The sequence below is a fragment of the Mixophyes fleayi genome, chromosome 3 (genome assembly GCF_038048845.1).
Source record: "Mixophyes fleayi isolate aMixFle1 chromosome 3, aMixFle1.hap1, whole genome shotgun sequence".
NCBI lineage: Eukaryota > Metazoa > Chordata > Amphibia > Anura > Limnodynastidae > Mixophyes > Mixophyes fleayi.
In genome coordinates this window covers 33,537,979-33,555,332 of record NC_134404.1, presented here as the reverse complement: position 1 = coordinate 33,555,332, position 17,354 = coordinate 33,537,979, and the positions used below count along the sequence as shown (strand labels likewise).

General features: G+C 39.5%; 1 protein-coding gene across 1 annotated transcript in view; it reads left to right on the top strand.

Moving 5' to 3' along the window:
* Positions 1-1,676: 1,676 nt before the first annotated feature.
* The window catches only part of SPATS1 (spermatogenesis associated serine rich 1), a 38,198-nt gene continuing 22,520 nt past the window's right edge, over positions 1,677-17,354 (top strand). Inside the window, exons 1-3 of the mRNA XM_075200490.1 lie at positions 1,677-1,828; positions 13,638-13,758; positions 16,706-16,830. Coding sequence (XP_075056591.1) covers positions 1,693-1,828; positions 13,638-13,758; positions 16,706-16,830 — 382 coding nt within the window. The 5' untranslated portion in view covers positions 1,677-1,692. The remainder of the gene's footprint in view (positions 1,829-13,637; positions 13,759-16,705; positions 16,831-17,354) is intronic.

The following is a 17,354-nucleotide window of genomic DNA, read 5'->3' as shown; positions in this document are numbered from 1 at the left end:
TGAAAAAAATAAAGCTATGAAGTATTTGTGTGCTACATGAAAAAAGAGCCAGTATTTAACTTACATGCAAAATAATAAAATAATTTGCACCCCTTACATTGTAACATGGTTTGTCCAGGAGCAAACTTATTCCTTTTTTTTTTGCTTTGCTCTCCTTAATAACTCAGGCCCTAAATTCTCTATCATACAAACATACTGTAACATTAATCTACAAGTATGATTTTCAACTGTGGGATGCCTGGAGTAAACCCACACAAACACAGAAGGAACATACAGACTCCACACCAAGGGTAAGTTGGAATAGAGTACAGTCCCCAATACTGTGAGAACAACCACTATGCAACTGTATTGCTCTATTCTTATCAAGGGAGCCAACATGTGTCATGAAAACGCACCACTCTGACTAAGAAGACCATTACATTGGAAGAGTTGTTGTATCTATTAAAGTGGCTACTTAACTACCTGCAGGCAAGTGCAGGGGGGACTATTTGTGTCCGGCAGGAACCCATTGTTGCCTGCTCTCCGGGAATGTCCGGAGGAATCTCGAATTTCTGGGAGTCAGGGCAACCCGCCTCCCCACTAGGGAAGTGGGGAGGCGGAGCTTAGGACATGAATCATGCATCTTCATGGCCCCGCCCCTTTCTGTAAAAGGTCAGAGAATGTGATGCTTGTTTAGGGTGTGGGGCCAAATGATGCCATCCGCTGGACCCCTCCCCCACACACCGACCTCCCCTAGATTTCCCAGAGCACTCCTTGCCAAAGTTGGCAAGTATGCAAAAACCTAAGGAATGGTTTAAAAAGGTAATTCAATGGAAGTGTTTGATGTTGAACTACAAGTGCCAGCATGTCCCTTTGGTAGTTTCCTTCCAAACTGCTTGGCCTGCAGAGGAAGTCAACCCGAGCTGTTTAGATGTAGTCTATTATTTAATAATAGTAGTTTTAGGGTTTTTTCTGTATGTCATATACATATTTTTTATGGATTACATTTGTGCTTTAATCCCACTGTCCTTGAATCTTTTCACTCCTCAATGTGGATCGGATGAGTAAAGTATTGAGCAAAATTAATTAAATAGGACTTTTTTTCTATATGCCCTATTCTTTCCATGGGGAAATAGCAGCGGAAATGTACCTGTTTTAATATTGTTAGTGCCAAAAACAGATGGAGAACTGAATTTAGTCAAGATTAATATTGATTGCTTTTCTCAAGCGTTAAATATTAACACATGAAAATTGAGACTTAAATAGAAATAAACACTGAATTTGTCAACATAATTTATTTTTGGGGGGGTATTTATTGTTTTTCTTGTGTGTGTATGTTTGGAGATGTATAGAATTTGCTATAAAAACATAATTGTCGTGTACAATAAAAATGTTTTTGTATATCTTTCAATACCTGTGTATTTTGTTTAAAACATTGTTGTTCTTGCTGTTGTTGTTTTTTTTTAAAGTATATTTATGAGTACTGGCATTAGAAAAAACTACCATTGCAAAATATCTGCATTAGCAGTAAAATATCTCAATGCTTTTAACGATTATAATATTTACAAACTGTCATATTGACCCAGGAGGCTCAAAGCACAGACTGACATTGTTGCCTCCTGGAGTTTTGTTCCGCCTGTTTCCTAGGAGATTCTATTGTCCACACTGAAGGAATTGTTGTCAGCAATGAATGGAACGTCTGTTTACAACAACATGCAGCTGACTGTGCCAGGAATATGTGCAGAAGTATGGAGGAGAGATAGAATGTCATCTACTGCACATCAACCCCTGAAAAACATGTTTGTGGAAGAGATGACGTCAGAGGTACGAGACCCCCTATCTCACACAGGTAACTTGTTCACTTCTCATAGCAAATTACAATTGTAGGAAACATCAACTTGCATCTTTCTGCAAAATATTGAATTAGTATTTTTAACCTGTTGTAACATCTAATGCAAATGAAATATCCACAGGTTGTTTAACTGTAACCTGTGTTCCACAAAACCTGCACAGCCACAGATTGCCTCTGATTTATACGATGCTGTTTTGACAACCTGCAGCTCACTAGCAGTTGTGTATCTTCAAATACCAGCACACTGGGACCTGTAGTTCCACAACAGTGTGAGATCCACAGGTTGACTAACTATGAGCTGTGTAATTCTGCTCTAGTAGTAATGAGTGAAATATTGAAAACTGTTTCACAGAGCACGGACCTTATTCTGCTTTCAGCTGTGGAATTGTGCTTTTTTTCTTAAGTGAATTGTGACCTTAAATGTTTGCAATGGAATTTCCTCTACCACTTTTGTTCTGACCTAATTTCTCCTTTATTGGTTTTTGTTATATCAGTTCCAGGTCATGATGTATGACGTTTTGTTAGTGTGAAAAACAAAAAAAAGCTGTATAAAGCTGCGGAGAGAGAGAGAGAAAGAAAGAAAGAGAGAGAGTAAAGTAGAGTGGAAAGGTGAGAAGGAAGGAGAAAGATCAGACAAATTGTCAAAAGGAGATTTTGAAAAGGAGCTACAGGTCTATTTGCTATTATGAGGCGTTAACCGATGTTTTCTTTCACCGATTACCTGTTTAACCATATTATAGTTCCAACATTATAGCTTTGCAAATGCATACTCAATTCAAATAGAAATCTGCCATTTTCCAGGAATTAATATCAGTAAATCCCCCCACCCCCCTATCCATGATACGGCTGTTGATAGCTTGTTTTTTCATGAAGCCACATAGCCAAACATATTGAAAGTGCTATCCCATCTTGTGTGATTTGTATGTAACATGTAACAAAATAATAGCTGATTTTGCATGTCACCAACATAAATGCTTACAGATCTGAACCGCTGTATGCTGGGGGAACTCAGTCAGCCACAGGGATTTTGGGTGAAGAGACAATTGCTTCACATTGAAATGTAGTAGAACAAGGACAGAGCAATTCTCAAAGTAATCAATAGTGTGGTAACCACTAACCTGGGGACAAAAGATAATAGAAAATAAAGTAATTACTCTGGTACACACATATACAGTATACGTATATGCATAATATAAAATATATATTAGATTTCTACCAGTTGAAGTTTGAACTCAATTAAGCCAAATACTTCTGCTATTAAATTGAATTTGGGAGTACCTGTCTTACTTTGTGAAATACAGTGTTCTTTTTACTTTCTTCTTTAAAACATTGCATAGATAGTTTCCTTTTTCAAGAAATTGCAGTTACAGCAGAACTTTTATCGCATCCGATCCTACCGATCCCTGTAAATGAAGATGTCATCAATCAACACTATTAGTTGACTTGAGTGAGTCTGAATTTTCATCAAAATTGCAATGACCAATGTACGGCTAGCTGATTCATCATTGTCATCACTAGTAGCTCTGTCAAGCAGTGCAACAGTCATAATATCGGGTCTGATGCATTAAGGATCTTAACTTAAGAAACTTCTTATTTCAGTCTCCTGGACAAAACAATGTTACAATGCAAGGGGTGCAAATTAGTATTCTGTTTTGCACATAAGTTAAATACTGACTGTTTTTTCATGTAGCACACAAATGTCAACTTTAAATTTCAGTGTACAAATAAGCTATCAAGTATTTGTGTGCTACATGAAAAAACAGTCAGTATTTAACTTATGTGCAAAGCAGAATACTAATTTGCACCCCTTGCATTGTAACATGGTTTTGTCCAGGAGACTGAAATAAGAAGTTTCTTAAGTTAAGATCCTTAATGAATCAGGTCCATCCTTATCATCGCTAAGCAGAACTGGGTGCAGAAGCACTGCTTGCTGGGAGAATGGGGGAAGATGTCAGCCATTGGTATAGTGACCTAGGACAACATTTTAAGCTAATTGATCAATTATCATCACCACCACATCTACTTTCAATATCTGCTTTTTTTATCTTTAGCAAAATGTATGTAAACTCTATCTGCCCCCTCTTACCCTGACTACCCCTCAACCTCATCAACATAATTATCTTCAGAATGAGGACCTTGTTTTAGCTATGTATAATTGGATTATTGTCCATGTAAGGTTGCCAATGCTGTTGCCATTTTTTAAATCATTGCACAGTAGCTTATTCCACACAACATGCGTGGCTCATTTCAGCATAACTATTTTCCTCCTTATCCAATCTAGATGGATTTCAGCAGCTGCATCCAGGCTTTGAGTTTGATTGCTTAAATTTTACTTTAGGACATCTCTTAGGAGCCATTTATTTGTTATGCGCTTTCACCACATTCTCTTTTCTGTTCATGCTTAATTAGTTTTATTAATTATTAAATGAGCAAGCAAAATGGTAATCAGAAGAGGGTGCTGAAACAGTAAAAAAGAATTTACAAAACAGAGATAATTAATAAATGTCGTAGAACCAGGACAGAGCAATTAATTCATCAGTGTTTTAACCTCTAGCCAGTGGACAAATATTAATAGCAAGTTTAGTATATCTCTGGTGCACCAAATCAAGTTCAAATTGCATGAATATAATGATAACTGTTATACACAAAATAAAAATATAAGTAAATTGTGTGAATTTCATCTCCTATACAGTTGCCCTGAACTGGCAGTACAAGTAAATTGCAGCATGCTGTATGCACGCACAGTCTGAGTGATGATGTTTAGACCAGAAACTACAACAGACCACAGATATTCCTTTATAGGTTTGTGAAAGAGAATAAGTAAGCCAATGCTAGCTAGTGTGCTAAAAAAAAGCAGTAATATAATATTAATTGTGGTACACTGAATAAATATCAAAATAAATTGCACAAATTGTATCTGCTATATGCACTGAAGAGGATCAGTAATTTAAAGTGGCCCCGTAAATCATGAAAATGTGGCATCATGTAGTAGGTGGTACCAGACTATCACTAAGCGGGGCAATGAATTGTGCTGCTGGTGTGGGTGCCGTCATGCTGCAGGAGTAGCTGTGGATATTGAATAAGACAGTGTTAGGCTGCCCTCCAACCCCTTCCCCTTCAATCTCAATGTTAATTCTATACGCACCAATGCTAGTTTTACATAGCTCCACCCTTCATGAGTAAAGCAGTGTGAATAGGAACCTTTTGACAAAGTCCTGACTGTGTGGCACAGACCCCAAAATCAATAGAACCCACCAGAATCAGGACAGTTGGCAAACTGAGATGTACACGCCTACCTCTTCTTACAGGTTTCACTACCTGCTGCTGATGTCAAGGTTAGTTGCTGCTTGCCTGGATTCTAGAATGTTGGGCCCTTGATTGGAAAGAGATAGGTAGATGAAATATGGAAAGCCAAGCATAAATTTAACACTCTAGACCTCCCTTTCCCCCAAGCAGCATTGACAATAAAATTAGAATTTACATTTAATGGGTCTGATTCATCAAGGCACATATCTGCCGATTTTGAGCGTATTGTTCACAAAATCACTCTGCGCATGACCAGAATTGGACCATACGCCAGTAAAAGCAGCCATGTACGCAAAGGACACTTATTACAGACTCTGATTCTGGGGAGTGAACGGGGCAGGGAAGGGGCATTTGCCTATAGTCAATTTACAGTAAGGTGTGCGAACCACATTCAAATCAAGCTCTGAGCATTTCAAAGTTACTTGTTTTTTTGCCGTATCTCTTGCCCCAGCTACAGGGTTAGTCTAAGTCCTGATCAGTAGTGATGACATTCTTGTATACATGCTATAACATGTGTTTGCAATCAGGAGCAACTGTAAAAATGTATCTTCTATTCAGTAGACATTAGGAATATCCTAATAAAAGTTTCACGGGGAAAAAGATATTACAAAACACATTTAATTTATTTTTCCTGTTTTATCGTTAATGTCTATACCAGGGGTGTCCAACCTTTTAGCTTCCTTGGGCCACATTGGAAGACGACGAGTTGGTTTGCACCGCACATAAAATACACTAACACTAACGATAGCTGATCATCCAAAAAAAACAGAGAAAACATAGTTAACATATTAAACTTACTTGGAAATGAAGTTAGTAAGAGTTAGGAAACCTGTTGCAGAATCATGATTAAAGCAGTAGTCCCATTATCAGCTGCAATTTAACTTACCTGCATCTGCCCCTTAGTGGGGTTCGGGGAATTAAATGGCAAAAACTTTTTTTTCCTCTCTTTCTGCACCCATGAATCATTTTTTTTATTGATAATTTTGAAATGGTCACCGATATAGGTAGCATCAGGAGGACTAATAGAAATCTACAGAGATTTAAAGATACGGTGGCGGGAAAAATGGCTCATGGAGCAGGGTAACAGTGGGTGATAATTTCACCCTACTCAGCACTGCACATTTAAAATAGTTTAAAATATTAAAAATACAATTATCTCTTAATATTTATATTAGATACATACAGAGAACACAGCTAGTTCATAATTGCATGGTGCAGAAAGTCAAAATTCAGAGTAACAACGATAAGATACTGGATAATCTTTCACTGCTGCTGATAGTTCGCGCGAGTGACTCCTCTGTGCTGCGCTACGCAATGGATGTCGGGTGTGATGACGTCACCCCCGACATTCATTGCAAGCACCACACGGAGGAGGAGACCAGGGAGGGAGCCGGAGCGCCAGCTGACGTGACCGCAAGGTAAGTATTTTCTTTTTTTTTTTTGCAGGATATTTTTTTCCTTAACAGCGCTGCCCCCGTGCCACAACCACTGGGCCACATTTACAGTCGCGCTGGGACGCATGCCACCTGCGGGCCGCGGGTTGGAAAACCCTGGTCTATACTATTAACAAGTGACATTAATTAATTATTTTTTCTCCTGCACATTCTTTTGCAAATTTATAATCCACATAGATATTGATCACATCGTGTAGTGTGTTGGGTAGTAGAGCAGAGCAGACCTACACCAGAATTCATCATCGCACTTATCTTCAGATCCATTCCATCTTGAATTCAGGTGCATGCAGAGCTCATTATCATGCTTCTTAAAGCAAACACATGCTGTGCTCAGTGGGCCTGATTCATTAAGGAAAATTAAGTAAAACATTGAGTAAGTTTTCTTACTCAAGTTTTCTGGACAAAACCATGTTGCAATGCAAGGGGTGCAAATTAGTTTATTATTTTGCACATTAAGGAAATACTGGGTGTTTTTTTCCTGTAACACAAATACTTGATAGCTTATTTGTACACTTAAATGTAAAGTTGATCTAGGAAATACCCTACCACAAATATAAATCTGTCATCACATTTTAAATTTACCTCCCCTCCAATGCAACATGGTTTTGCCTTACTTTCTTACTTTTGCTTAACTTCCCTTAATGAATCAGGCCCAAAAAATAGGCCCATACCCTTCCAACAAACACCTGCATTAAAAGAAATGCATTCACATTCAATAATTGTTTCTCCCTGAACAGCCCTGATATTAAGTTAATGGCATTCACATTTAGTAAATGGTCTAATTTCTCCAGAAATAGCCCAAACATTAAATAAATGTAATTTAAATGTAATATATAAGCTTGTTTGTAAAAAAATAAGTTTGTGGAAGAAAATTATCATAATAAAATTATCATAATACAGAATATAGCAATTCTTACACTGTAATCAATATGTTTGATAGCCACTGCCTGCCAGTGTTCTAATAATATTAATTATCAGTACAGTAGGGATATAATAATATTAATTGTTTTATACTAAATCAAGATTAAGATAAATTGTACGAATTTAAGCTTCTTACACTTAAACAGCTGGGCTGCAGCTGTACAAAATGCAACAGAACAGAGCAAGCCTCACACAATGTAGATTATAAATTCTTCAAACTGCAAATTTACAAACACAGTGTGGAATGGTAATGCACGGAACAGTAAAGCAAAAAAAAGAAACTCAAAACTAGTATCACTCGAACTTCTCACCTCTTTCACAAATGTGGCAATCTTGTTCTTCGAGAAAATATTGACATACTTGTGCAAATTGAGTTGGAGGGTGGGTCCAAATTTGCATTTGAGCTAGAGTGGCTGCTTTGCACTTTTTAAATGACCTTCACAGTGATCATGTTAAGCAGGGCATTAGGTTGCAACATGGATAGAGAGAGCAGAGATCCAGGCACTAGGTCTAGTTGTGGCAAAAAACACAGAGAACAAATAAAAGATCTGATATTTTTTATGCTGTTCCCTGGAGTTACCACCCATAGTAACCCCCTGTCTTGTAGATTGCTATATGTTTGCAAATACTTAGTTGCCCACAGTACTTATCCAGTAGTAGTAGGGGTGTATTAACTTCAGGGTATTTGAGGTAATGGACAGGACACAGTAGGAAACCACATGCACAGTATGGTGGCAATGATAATATAGTAAGACTGAGTTATCCGGCAAAGGACAAGTCTACTGACAGGTAAGTTCCAGGTTTACTGACAGGTAATTTCCAGGAGCAAGGTCAGTCAGCTACTGGTCACGGGCTGGCAGTGGCCTGAATAGAATAGTAAAGCAGCCAGAGGTCTAGGGAAGGTGGCAGTTAAAGACAGAATTCAGATACAGGTTAAGGTCAAAAGGCATATGGCAGACAAGGCAAGGTCCGATAACCAATCCAGGTCGCAGTAGTAAGCACAGAGTTCTGACTAAACTATCACCAGCACAGGTGGTAGGGAAAGAGGGATTAGTAAAGACTGAGGGAAACAATAGGAATTAGGCACTCTCATAATACTAAATTACCCTACACTTTTGTTAATAACATATAGCGCAAACGCGTAGGGGCTCTGGTTGCTGCTGCTAGGCAACCATCTGGGAATGAGGAGACGTCCCTGGTCACTGATTGGTTGCAGAACACTGGTTGTCATTACTAGTCAGCTGGCTGAGGGAGCTGAATTTAACGTGCTGTCTGTAAAAAATGGTGATGGTAAAGACGATGTGATGTTACTACAGCCACTTTCTACTCTTTGTTGTACATTTAGCTGTGATATAACAGTTCAATATTGGAAAATTGAAGGCAAATAAAATACATGAATAATACAAACAAAAAAAATCATAACATTTTTGTATAATGCATTTTTGATTTTTTAACTGTAGAATTCACCACCAACTCCCTTTAATTTCTTATTTTTTCTTGTTCTAGAAATATTCCTGTGTTTTAATATGCTGTTCTTACAATTTATAGTCTTTTATATTTTTATCATTTCAAATGTGTCCCCCTTATCCTCCAAGCTGTACTTGTTGAAAGAAATTTGCACCTTCAGTTGACTTCAATTGTTTTACTCAACCTGCCTTACTTTTTATTTTGGGGTGCACCAGACAGGTGTATGTATATATATATATATATATATATATATATATATATAGATATTTAAATCCCAGTTTTCTATCTTATGCTTCTTGAACTCAAGATAAATTTTCTAGTGTATTGAAAATACAACAATTCAAATTATTCAGGTCATGCAAGAGTTGTTTAAGGGTTCCCTGGAGTGAATGGAGGAGAGAGGGCCAATTCAGGTCATCTGGACTACCAGCCAGACAGCAGTCTGACTAATAGTTGCGCATGCAAGGCCTGAATAAAAGGGTGCAACAGTTTTCTATGTTGATCTCACTACCTGGGGAAAGAAGCAGGTAGCCTAGGCAGAGACAGGCACCTGGCTTACTGCAACTCAGACAAACCTGTGAGCATTTTCTTTCCTATGGATTTGATATGCCTTTTGGCGTGAGTTTTGTTATGTAAACCAGTCCTCTTAAGCGTTAATATGAATACATGCATAGAACAGAAATTCATATAAAATTGGATATTTTTTCATGTTTTAAACTCAGGGGTCAGACAATTTCCTCTCATCCCAAGATAATGATCTTTGTGACTGATGATCTTTCCAAATAAAAAGGCCAACAGACCTACGTCTAATACTTTTTTTTTTGCATAGGAAGAACTTTTGGTAGATTCTTAACAAATTTATTTTGCCTGACAGTACTTTTTGCAATCCAGCAATTTTGGAGATTTCTAGGAGCTGAATCGGCAAATTAAAATTTATGCAAACTACAGCATCTGGAAGTTTACAGAGGATGTTCATTTTGTCCAAAATGAGTAATAAAACTCTGATTCATGCTGGCTCCCTAAAATGAAGAACAATAAGAATTTGCAACACTTTGTCTGCTGCTGTCTGCTGCTAAGAGTGGTTATATCTTTCCTACATGAAGATACAAATTCAAAGTAAAAAGTCAGTGTGAGATGAAGGAAAATTCCCATCAAGCCCAAAATGATAAAAAAGAATGTTTTCAAACAAGTAGTTTACATTCAGCCTAGCAGTGCCTTTGTGTAGCAGAGGAAAGGTTGCTTTTCACAGCTTAATAAATTGGAGAACTTCACAAGTCCCCTTATTGATATATGGGGTGTGCATTAGGAAACGTTAAATGGGTTAGGGTCCGTCATAATTTATGTTTTGCACTTTTCTCTATTTTTATGGCTGATCGCACCTTAATAAATATATTGCATAGTTTGAATAACTGTATTGAATAAAACAAGATGACTTAAATATATAACATGTGCTTTGTCCAAAAACTATTAAAAGTAATTTATGACATTTACCTAAAGCAAAATAAGTGCGTGTGCAGAGCGTTTAATTTTTTTTGTAAATGCATCTAATTGTCTACCTCATGATAGTGAGGGGACAGTGTTTGTCACACGTGTCCCTGTTATATATATTTGAATGTTTACATTTCTTTTGTAGAAATAGAAGTGTTGCACTTCCCTCTATAGTGTCTCTGGAGGGTACAAAATGCAGCACATTGAAAGCATATCCAAAAGCCTGGTTTTCACCACTCCAAGAATAGGTACAAAATAAGTTCCTTGACAGAGACAAAATGCTCTGCATCCACATATAAGCCAGAGAATACGCTGCAAATGCAAACTCTCTGTATCTTGAACCTAATTATAAATAACTGTTTCTGAAAAATGAAATTTCAGTTTAGCCTCTAGGCAATAATAAATGTACACGAGTTCCCCTAGCCCACATTCAGTTGTCAATACTTCATTTGCATTTTAGCTTTACCCTGGAATTCTTCTTCAATTCTCGGAACATCTGCAAGAAGTAATCATCTAAAGCATTTATTGCATTTATGATATAGGGGGATTGGCTCCTGGTGACCTGGGGAAAGAGAAGTTAGTGGCTCATGGTAATGCAGAACCAGCTACATGTTTATATTAATTTATGATTAATGATATGGGGGATTGGCTCTTGGTGGCCTGGGGAAAGAGAAGTTAGTGGCTCATGGTAATGCAGAACCAGATACATGTTTATATTAACTTATGATATGGGGGAATTGGCACCTGGTGGACTGTGGTAATACAAGTTAGAGGCTTATGGTAATGCAGAACCAGCTACATATTTATATTATTAACTTTTATAGAAATACATAAGTAGCAAGGTGCAATGACTTAGCAGTTGTGTTCTTTCCTCCCGGACAATCATGATTTCTTTGAAGCTTAATTTGGAAATATACCATATTATTTCCATATAGACTAGTGACATCCAGTTAACTATCACATAGATACTGTTTGTAGTGACCATACACTGCTGAGTTGTCCAAGTGCAAAACTGAATGAATACCCACTCAGTGCCTGCCCTCACCTGTAAAGAATATTTAGGAATATCCCTCTTCCCAGCTGTCCCCTGATAATTATCATTGGATATGTTTGACTAGGGATTATAGCACCTATTGTATTCAGTCTTCAAAACTAGGAACACTTAGATGACAAAAGGGTAAAGTGGGTGTGGTTAGAAGAACCTGTAGTCAGAGCATTAGGATCGGCTAAAGCCATCGGCTAAAGCCATGGGCCACTACTCCCTCCTGATTCTCCTCGACCTCTCAGCGGCCTTTGACACCGTTGACCACCCCCTCCTGCTTCACACCCTTCAGTCCATTGGCCTCTCCGGTACTGTCCTCTCCTGGTTCACCTCTTACCTTGCCGACCGTTCCTTCTCTGTTTCCACCTCTGATTCTCTCTCCCCTTCTTCCTCCCTTCCAGTCGGGGTCCCTCAGGGCTCTGTCCTTGGACCCTTACTATTCTCACTATACACCTCTTCTCTGGGTGCACTCATCAGCTCCTTCGGCCTCAAGTACCACCTTTATGCTGATGACACTCAACTCTACCTTTCCTCTCCTGATCTCTCTCCCTCCCTTCTTTCCAGGGTATCCGCATGCCTCTCTGCCATCTCCTCCTGGATGTCCTCTAGATTTCTCAAACTCAATCTTGCTAAAACTGAACTCATTGTCTTTCCTCCCTCTCGTACCTCCTTCCCCTCTGACCTCTCCATCACTGTTCACAACTCATCTATCTCCCCTGTTCCCCAACTCCGCTGCCTAGGTGTCATCGTCGACTCCTCTCTCTCCTTTGCCCCTCACATTCACTCTCTCGCCAAATCCTGCCGTTTCCAGCTTCGCAACATTGCCCGCATTCGGCCCTTCCTCTCCCAGGATGCCACCAAATCTCTCGTCCACTCTCTGATTATCTCCCGCTTGGACTACTGCAACCTTCTCCTTATCGGCCTCCCCCTCTCTCATCTCGCTCCCCTTAGATCTGTACTTAACGCCGCTGCTAGGCTTATTTTCCTCTCTCACCGTTCCAATTCTTTATCCTCACTCTACCAAGCCCTTCACTGGCTCCCCTTCCCCTACAGAATCCTTTTCAAGCTCCTCACTCTGACTTACAAGGCCCTCGCCAACTCCACTGCTCCCTACATCTCTAACCTTATCTCTATTCACACTCCCTCCCGCTCACTGCGATCGTCCAACGATCGTCGCCTCTCTTCCCCTCTGATTACCTCCTCTCACGCACGTATCCAAGACTTCTCCTGCGCCGCTCCCCTCCATTGGAACAAGCTCCCCCGCTCCATCAGAACTTCCCCTAATCTGTCCTCTTTCAAACGAACATTAAAAACCCACCTTTTCCTTAAAGCCTTCCAGTCTCATGCCTAAACTCCCACCGGTCGGCTACCTCTCTTTCTCATCCCTTCTTCCCTTCTCCCCCTTCCTCGACTCCGTCTCCGTTTCTCCAGTCTCTCCGTCTCATCCATGTGTCTGTCTGTCCTCCCCTCCCTTTAGATTGTTCGCTCCTTTGAGCAGGGCTCTCCTACCTTCAGTTTCCATCACTTTTAACTGCGCTCTCCAGCTACTCAGCTCACCTCCTCTCAGTCCCTCTGACCTCTGTCTCCTCTCGCTTCTCTCCGCTCCCCTCAGTGACTCTCAACCTGTCATCCGTGCCCACCCTCTTGGGCCATAGTTACCTGCTTATACTCACTTTTCCCCTCCCTCCCTCTCTTTCATGCTGTGCCTGAGCCCCCAGAGTTATAGTGATTACTGTTACTTGTACTGTGCTGTTTCACCTTGTACTGTGCCATTGTTTGTCCTTGTACTGCGCTACGGATACTTTGTGGCGCCCTATAAATAAAAATTAATAATAATAATAATAATAATAGAATGTTAGCAGCATGGACTATTTCAGCTCAGCCAACTCCTTTTGTTCATGCGCTCAAGTTTAAAGTGTGCGCGGAGGGGCTGACTTATCAACATGCAGCCAATGTTAGCATCTATATGTTAACAGCAACACAGAGTAGTGATGCCAGGTTCCTGTCAAACTGATGATTGTGGATTGTGGTGGCAAGTGCTCCTTTATATGATACCATATTCATTAATCTGATTTGTTTGATGTAACCAGTTGTAAAAGTACAGAAATGTATTCTAAATGTTTTGCAGATGACATAGAAGATTGTTATGCGTTACTTCATCGTGGTGGCAATTACAACCAATTTGAAGAAGTAAATGGTAAAGGAGTCTACTTACCACTTATTCACTACAAAGTACCCACCTATCCTAAGTAAGTGACTCGTTACTTAAACTATTGCACCAGTGGATAATATGATCACGGTTGTCCACCCCTATGTATTGTATGTCTTTTCTTCTCCTTGACCAGGTTCATACCTTCAGTGAAGCCAGGTATGAACTTTGCCTTAGGTGTAACATTTGGAGGGCCACAATACTGCAATGGGGGACACTGAACGCTACTAGTTTACAAGGCTCCTGCATTACAATCAGTTGGAATTGGTCACTAACGACCTTGTTATGGTTTTGGAAGGGGTGAAATCAAAGATGTGTAGAGATGAAAGGGTCCAGATGAATACACACTTCTGCTATTATGTCAGAAAAAGAATAAAACATCATCTTTATAACATAACACAAGAAAGTTGGTTAAACATGTGACAAACATTAATATAAAATCAGTGATATTGTGGTGGATAAACACCATAGGGTACAGCTGGTTATCACTGAACAACTTTATAGGCAAAGTAATTTATGAGAAGAACAAAACTGTTCATGAATATTGGAGGATAATTTACCTTTTGGGTGGAAACTTTGAAAAAGTGACCACCCAACTGCCTTGCTTCTCCTTATTTGAGTTTTGATGGTCCATCCTCTAGGACCTCTATCCTCTACTGTGGGGTTTATGAAGAAATTGTTGCTCAAACACTGAAGGGTCTGACTATGGATAGGCCACAGCTGATGACTTTGTTTGGCCCTCCTTCTGTACCCATCAATAGACACGGAGTAATGTCAATTGGTTGCGGCACTCTGAATGGCAGTGGTCCATATGTCATTGTCCTATGTGATGATGATGATGATGATAGTCCCTTCATGACATTTTGTGATGCCTAAATGAGATTTCTCACTGCCATTTAGGTTAGAACTGGCCAAAGCATCATGCTAAATTATTGGGATATCATCATCATCATCATCAACATTTATTTGTATAGCTCCAGCAAATTCCGTAGCGCTTCACAATTGGGATACATATAACATTGTAGTTTTCTACTATGTATCGGTGTCTTACATAGCAAATAGTAGCAATACAGTGCCAAAAATAGGTTAGATACCTACTACAAAAGCCCTCATGTACTTCATGCCTCTCAGACCGTCACACTTGCTCCCACATAACACTCAGATTACCCTACATGCCGCGCACAAGCCACTAAAACCACCTCACATGTCACCACATACCCCTCACACACCACTCAGACCTCATCACATGCCCCTCAACCTCCCCACATGTCCCTCACATGTCACTCCAACTCTCCTTAATGCCGCTCACAACTCCCTTACTTAAAAATATTACATGCACAGTCAAGTCCAGTCCAGAGAGGATGGAGGGATTGTGGTGTAATACACTGCCAACTTTCTTCATCCTCCCCTAATTAGTTGTGCTGCCTGACCTCCCTGCAGTCGGCATAGAAGGTCACAAGATGCGGAAGCCAGCTGCTCCCATTCAGTCTTATTCTCTGCTTTGTAACAAAGCAGAGAATGAGTCAGGGCAAAGGAACAGAGCTGAGAGAGAAGACTCTCTGCATATCGGGCATCACTGACATAAAGTCCTCTGAGTCTTTATGGAGGTATTTTACATGGGAAGACCATTATTTTTTCTGGTAAAGGGGATGACCATAGCAACATTGAGTCAGAAAAATACATAGGTGGCACCAGATAATATCAATCTCTGGTTATTAAAGTGGATCTGTCACTTTATGCCTCATGCCTCAGTGATGTCTGCAGTATCCAGTACTGTCACACTCCGCTCCCCGGGTACCTCCACCCGAGCCTCTAAACACTGACTGTCACTTTAATTTGTGTTTCTAGTGCAGATTATTAGCCATGGTCTGCACCTGTGATTACTTCACCTGTGTGCTGGTCAGTGTTACCATTGGTCAGTCTCCTTTTATAAGGTGGCTCCTTTCATTCTCGCATTGCTGGTTCTTCAAGTCATACCTGTTGTACTCTATTGTCTCTGTTGGGATGTATACCTGTGGAAACTGTGTTTTATTGCTGCTGCATGTCTGGACTTCATTGACCTCTGTATGCCTGTTCCACTGCTCGTGGTAAACGCTATGATTTACACCTGTTACCTACTTGGCCTGCATTGCTGACTACTGTTACAAGTTCCACAATCCGTGACAAGCTGTGTCTATCATGGCTGAGTATGTCTGGACTTTGTTGATTCCTGTGCCTCAATTCTATTACTAGTGGAGACTTTGATTATTGCATGTGCAGCCTGTATTAATGAATGTTGCTGACAGTTACTATTCTTGCATGTCTTCGTGATCATCATCTGCAAATTACTCCAGTCTTCATTGAAATCTTGTATTAATGTTTTATAATAAAATAGTAATCTTCGTTACCACCATTTGATGTCCGAATTGGATTATTCTTCTGCTATGTAACTTGTTCTCTAGCTGTCTTATTGGGAGCTTTCCTGGAAGACCACAACCTGTATGGTGGGAGTCGCAGAAGCCCATATTCCCTTGCGGGAATCCCTGGGGAACATCTCCCATTTTGTTAGACTCCGCACTCATTGAGACAGCAGGATCTCACTCAATTATTCGTGAGCTAACCTGACAAGTACATTGACAAACTGAATATTGTCAAAAGTGGCATCTTCCACTGTGTGCAGATGTGGTGGGTATGCTTTCAGATCCCGGTAGAGGTGATATTAATTAAAGAAGATTATCAACATCCCCCTGCACCCCACATACATATACTATATCAACCAATAAATAAAAAAAATAGAAAAACACAGACGAATTCAAAATGTTACACCAGTATTTTGTAAATAAAAGACCCACAGATTTGTACTATCTTTATATCCCTGCACACTATAATGTATGATGAGTCCTGGTTACAGTCACACATTGTTTGACGCCAGTTTAGAGTGAATAATACTCCTCTGATAAATTCCCTGTAAATGACGTCAGCTAACATAACATTACTTGTCCCCACAGCTGTGATCTTGATTGGAAACCTTGTGTACGGTGCCTGCCCTCTCCTCGATACTCCGATGCTCCTCTCCCCCATATCAAAGACATAAAGTTCCTGGATGGATTACAACTGCAACGATCATTTCCAAGTGAGTGCAATTAAATTGTACTTCATTTCAAGGCACTTTGCAATCAGAACCAGATAATATTGGGGTCATTTGCAACTCAGGAAAAATATGGAAGCTCAGAGCACTTGATTTTGTGCTAATGTACCTATTTTTCTACTTTGCAAATAGATTGAAACACACCACTATGTATTTTATGCTACTCTGCACAGATGCGTCTTAACAATATTTTAGATATGTTTGGTTAAAGAGAACATAAATGCTCATGTCTACTAAAGTAGCTTAAACTACTGCTGGCTATAACATTTGGACGACATCCTTAATTGATTTCAACTGAACTATTGCTTTGTTAGACCTCCCTTTATGTTTTAACTCATGACAGCAGTGAGACATGGGTATCAATACAAAGAATTTTGAGGCCCCAATTTTGAGAACATGAATATATAATCAAATATAAATACCAACCTCAGGAAATAACCATAAATAACGATAAAATTAATTATATTAATATAAGAATAAAAATAGAAATACTAGCTTAGCAATAAGTT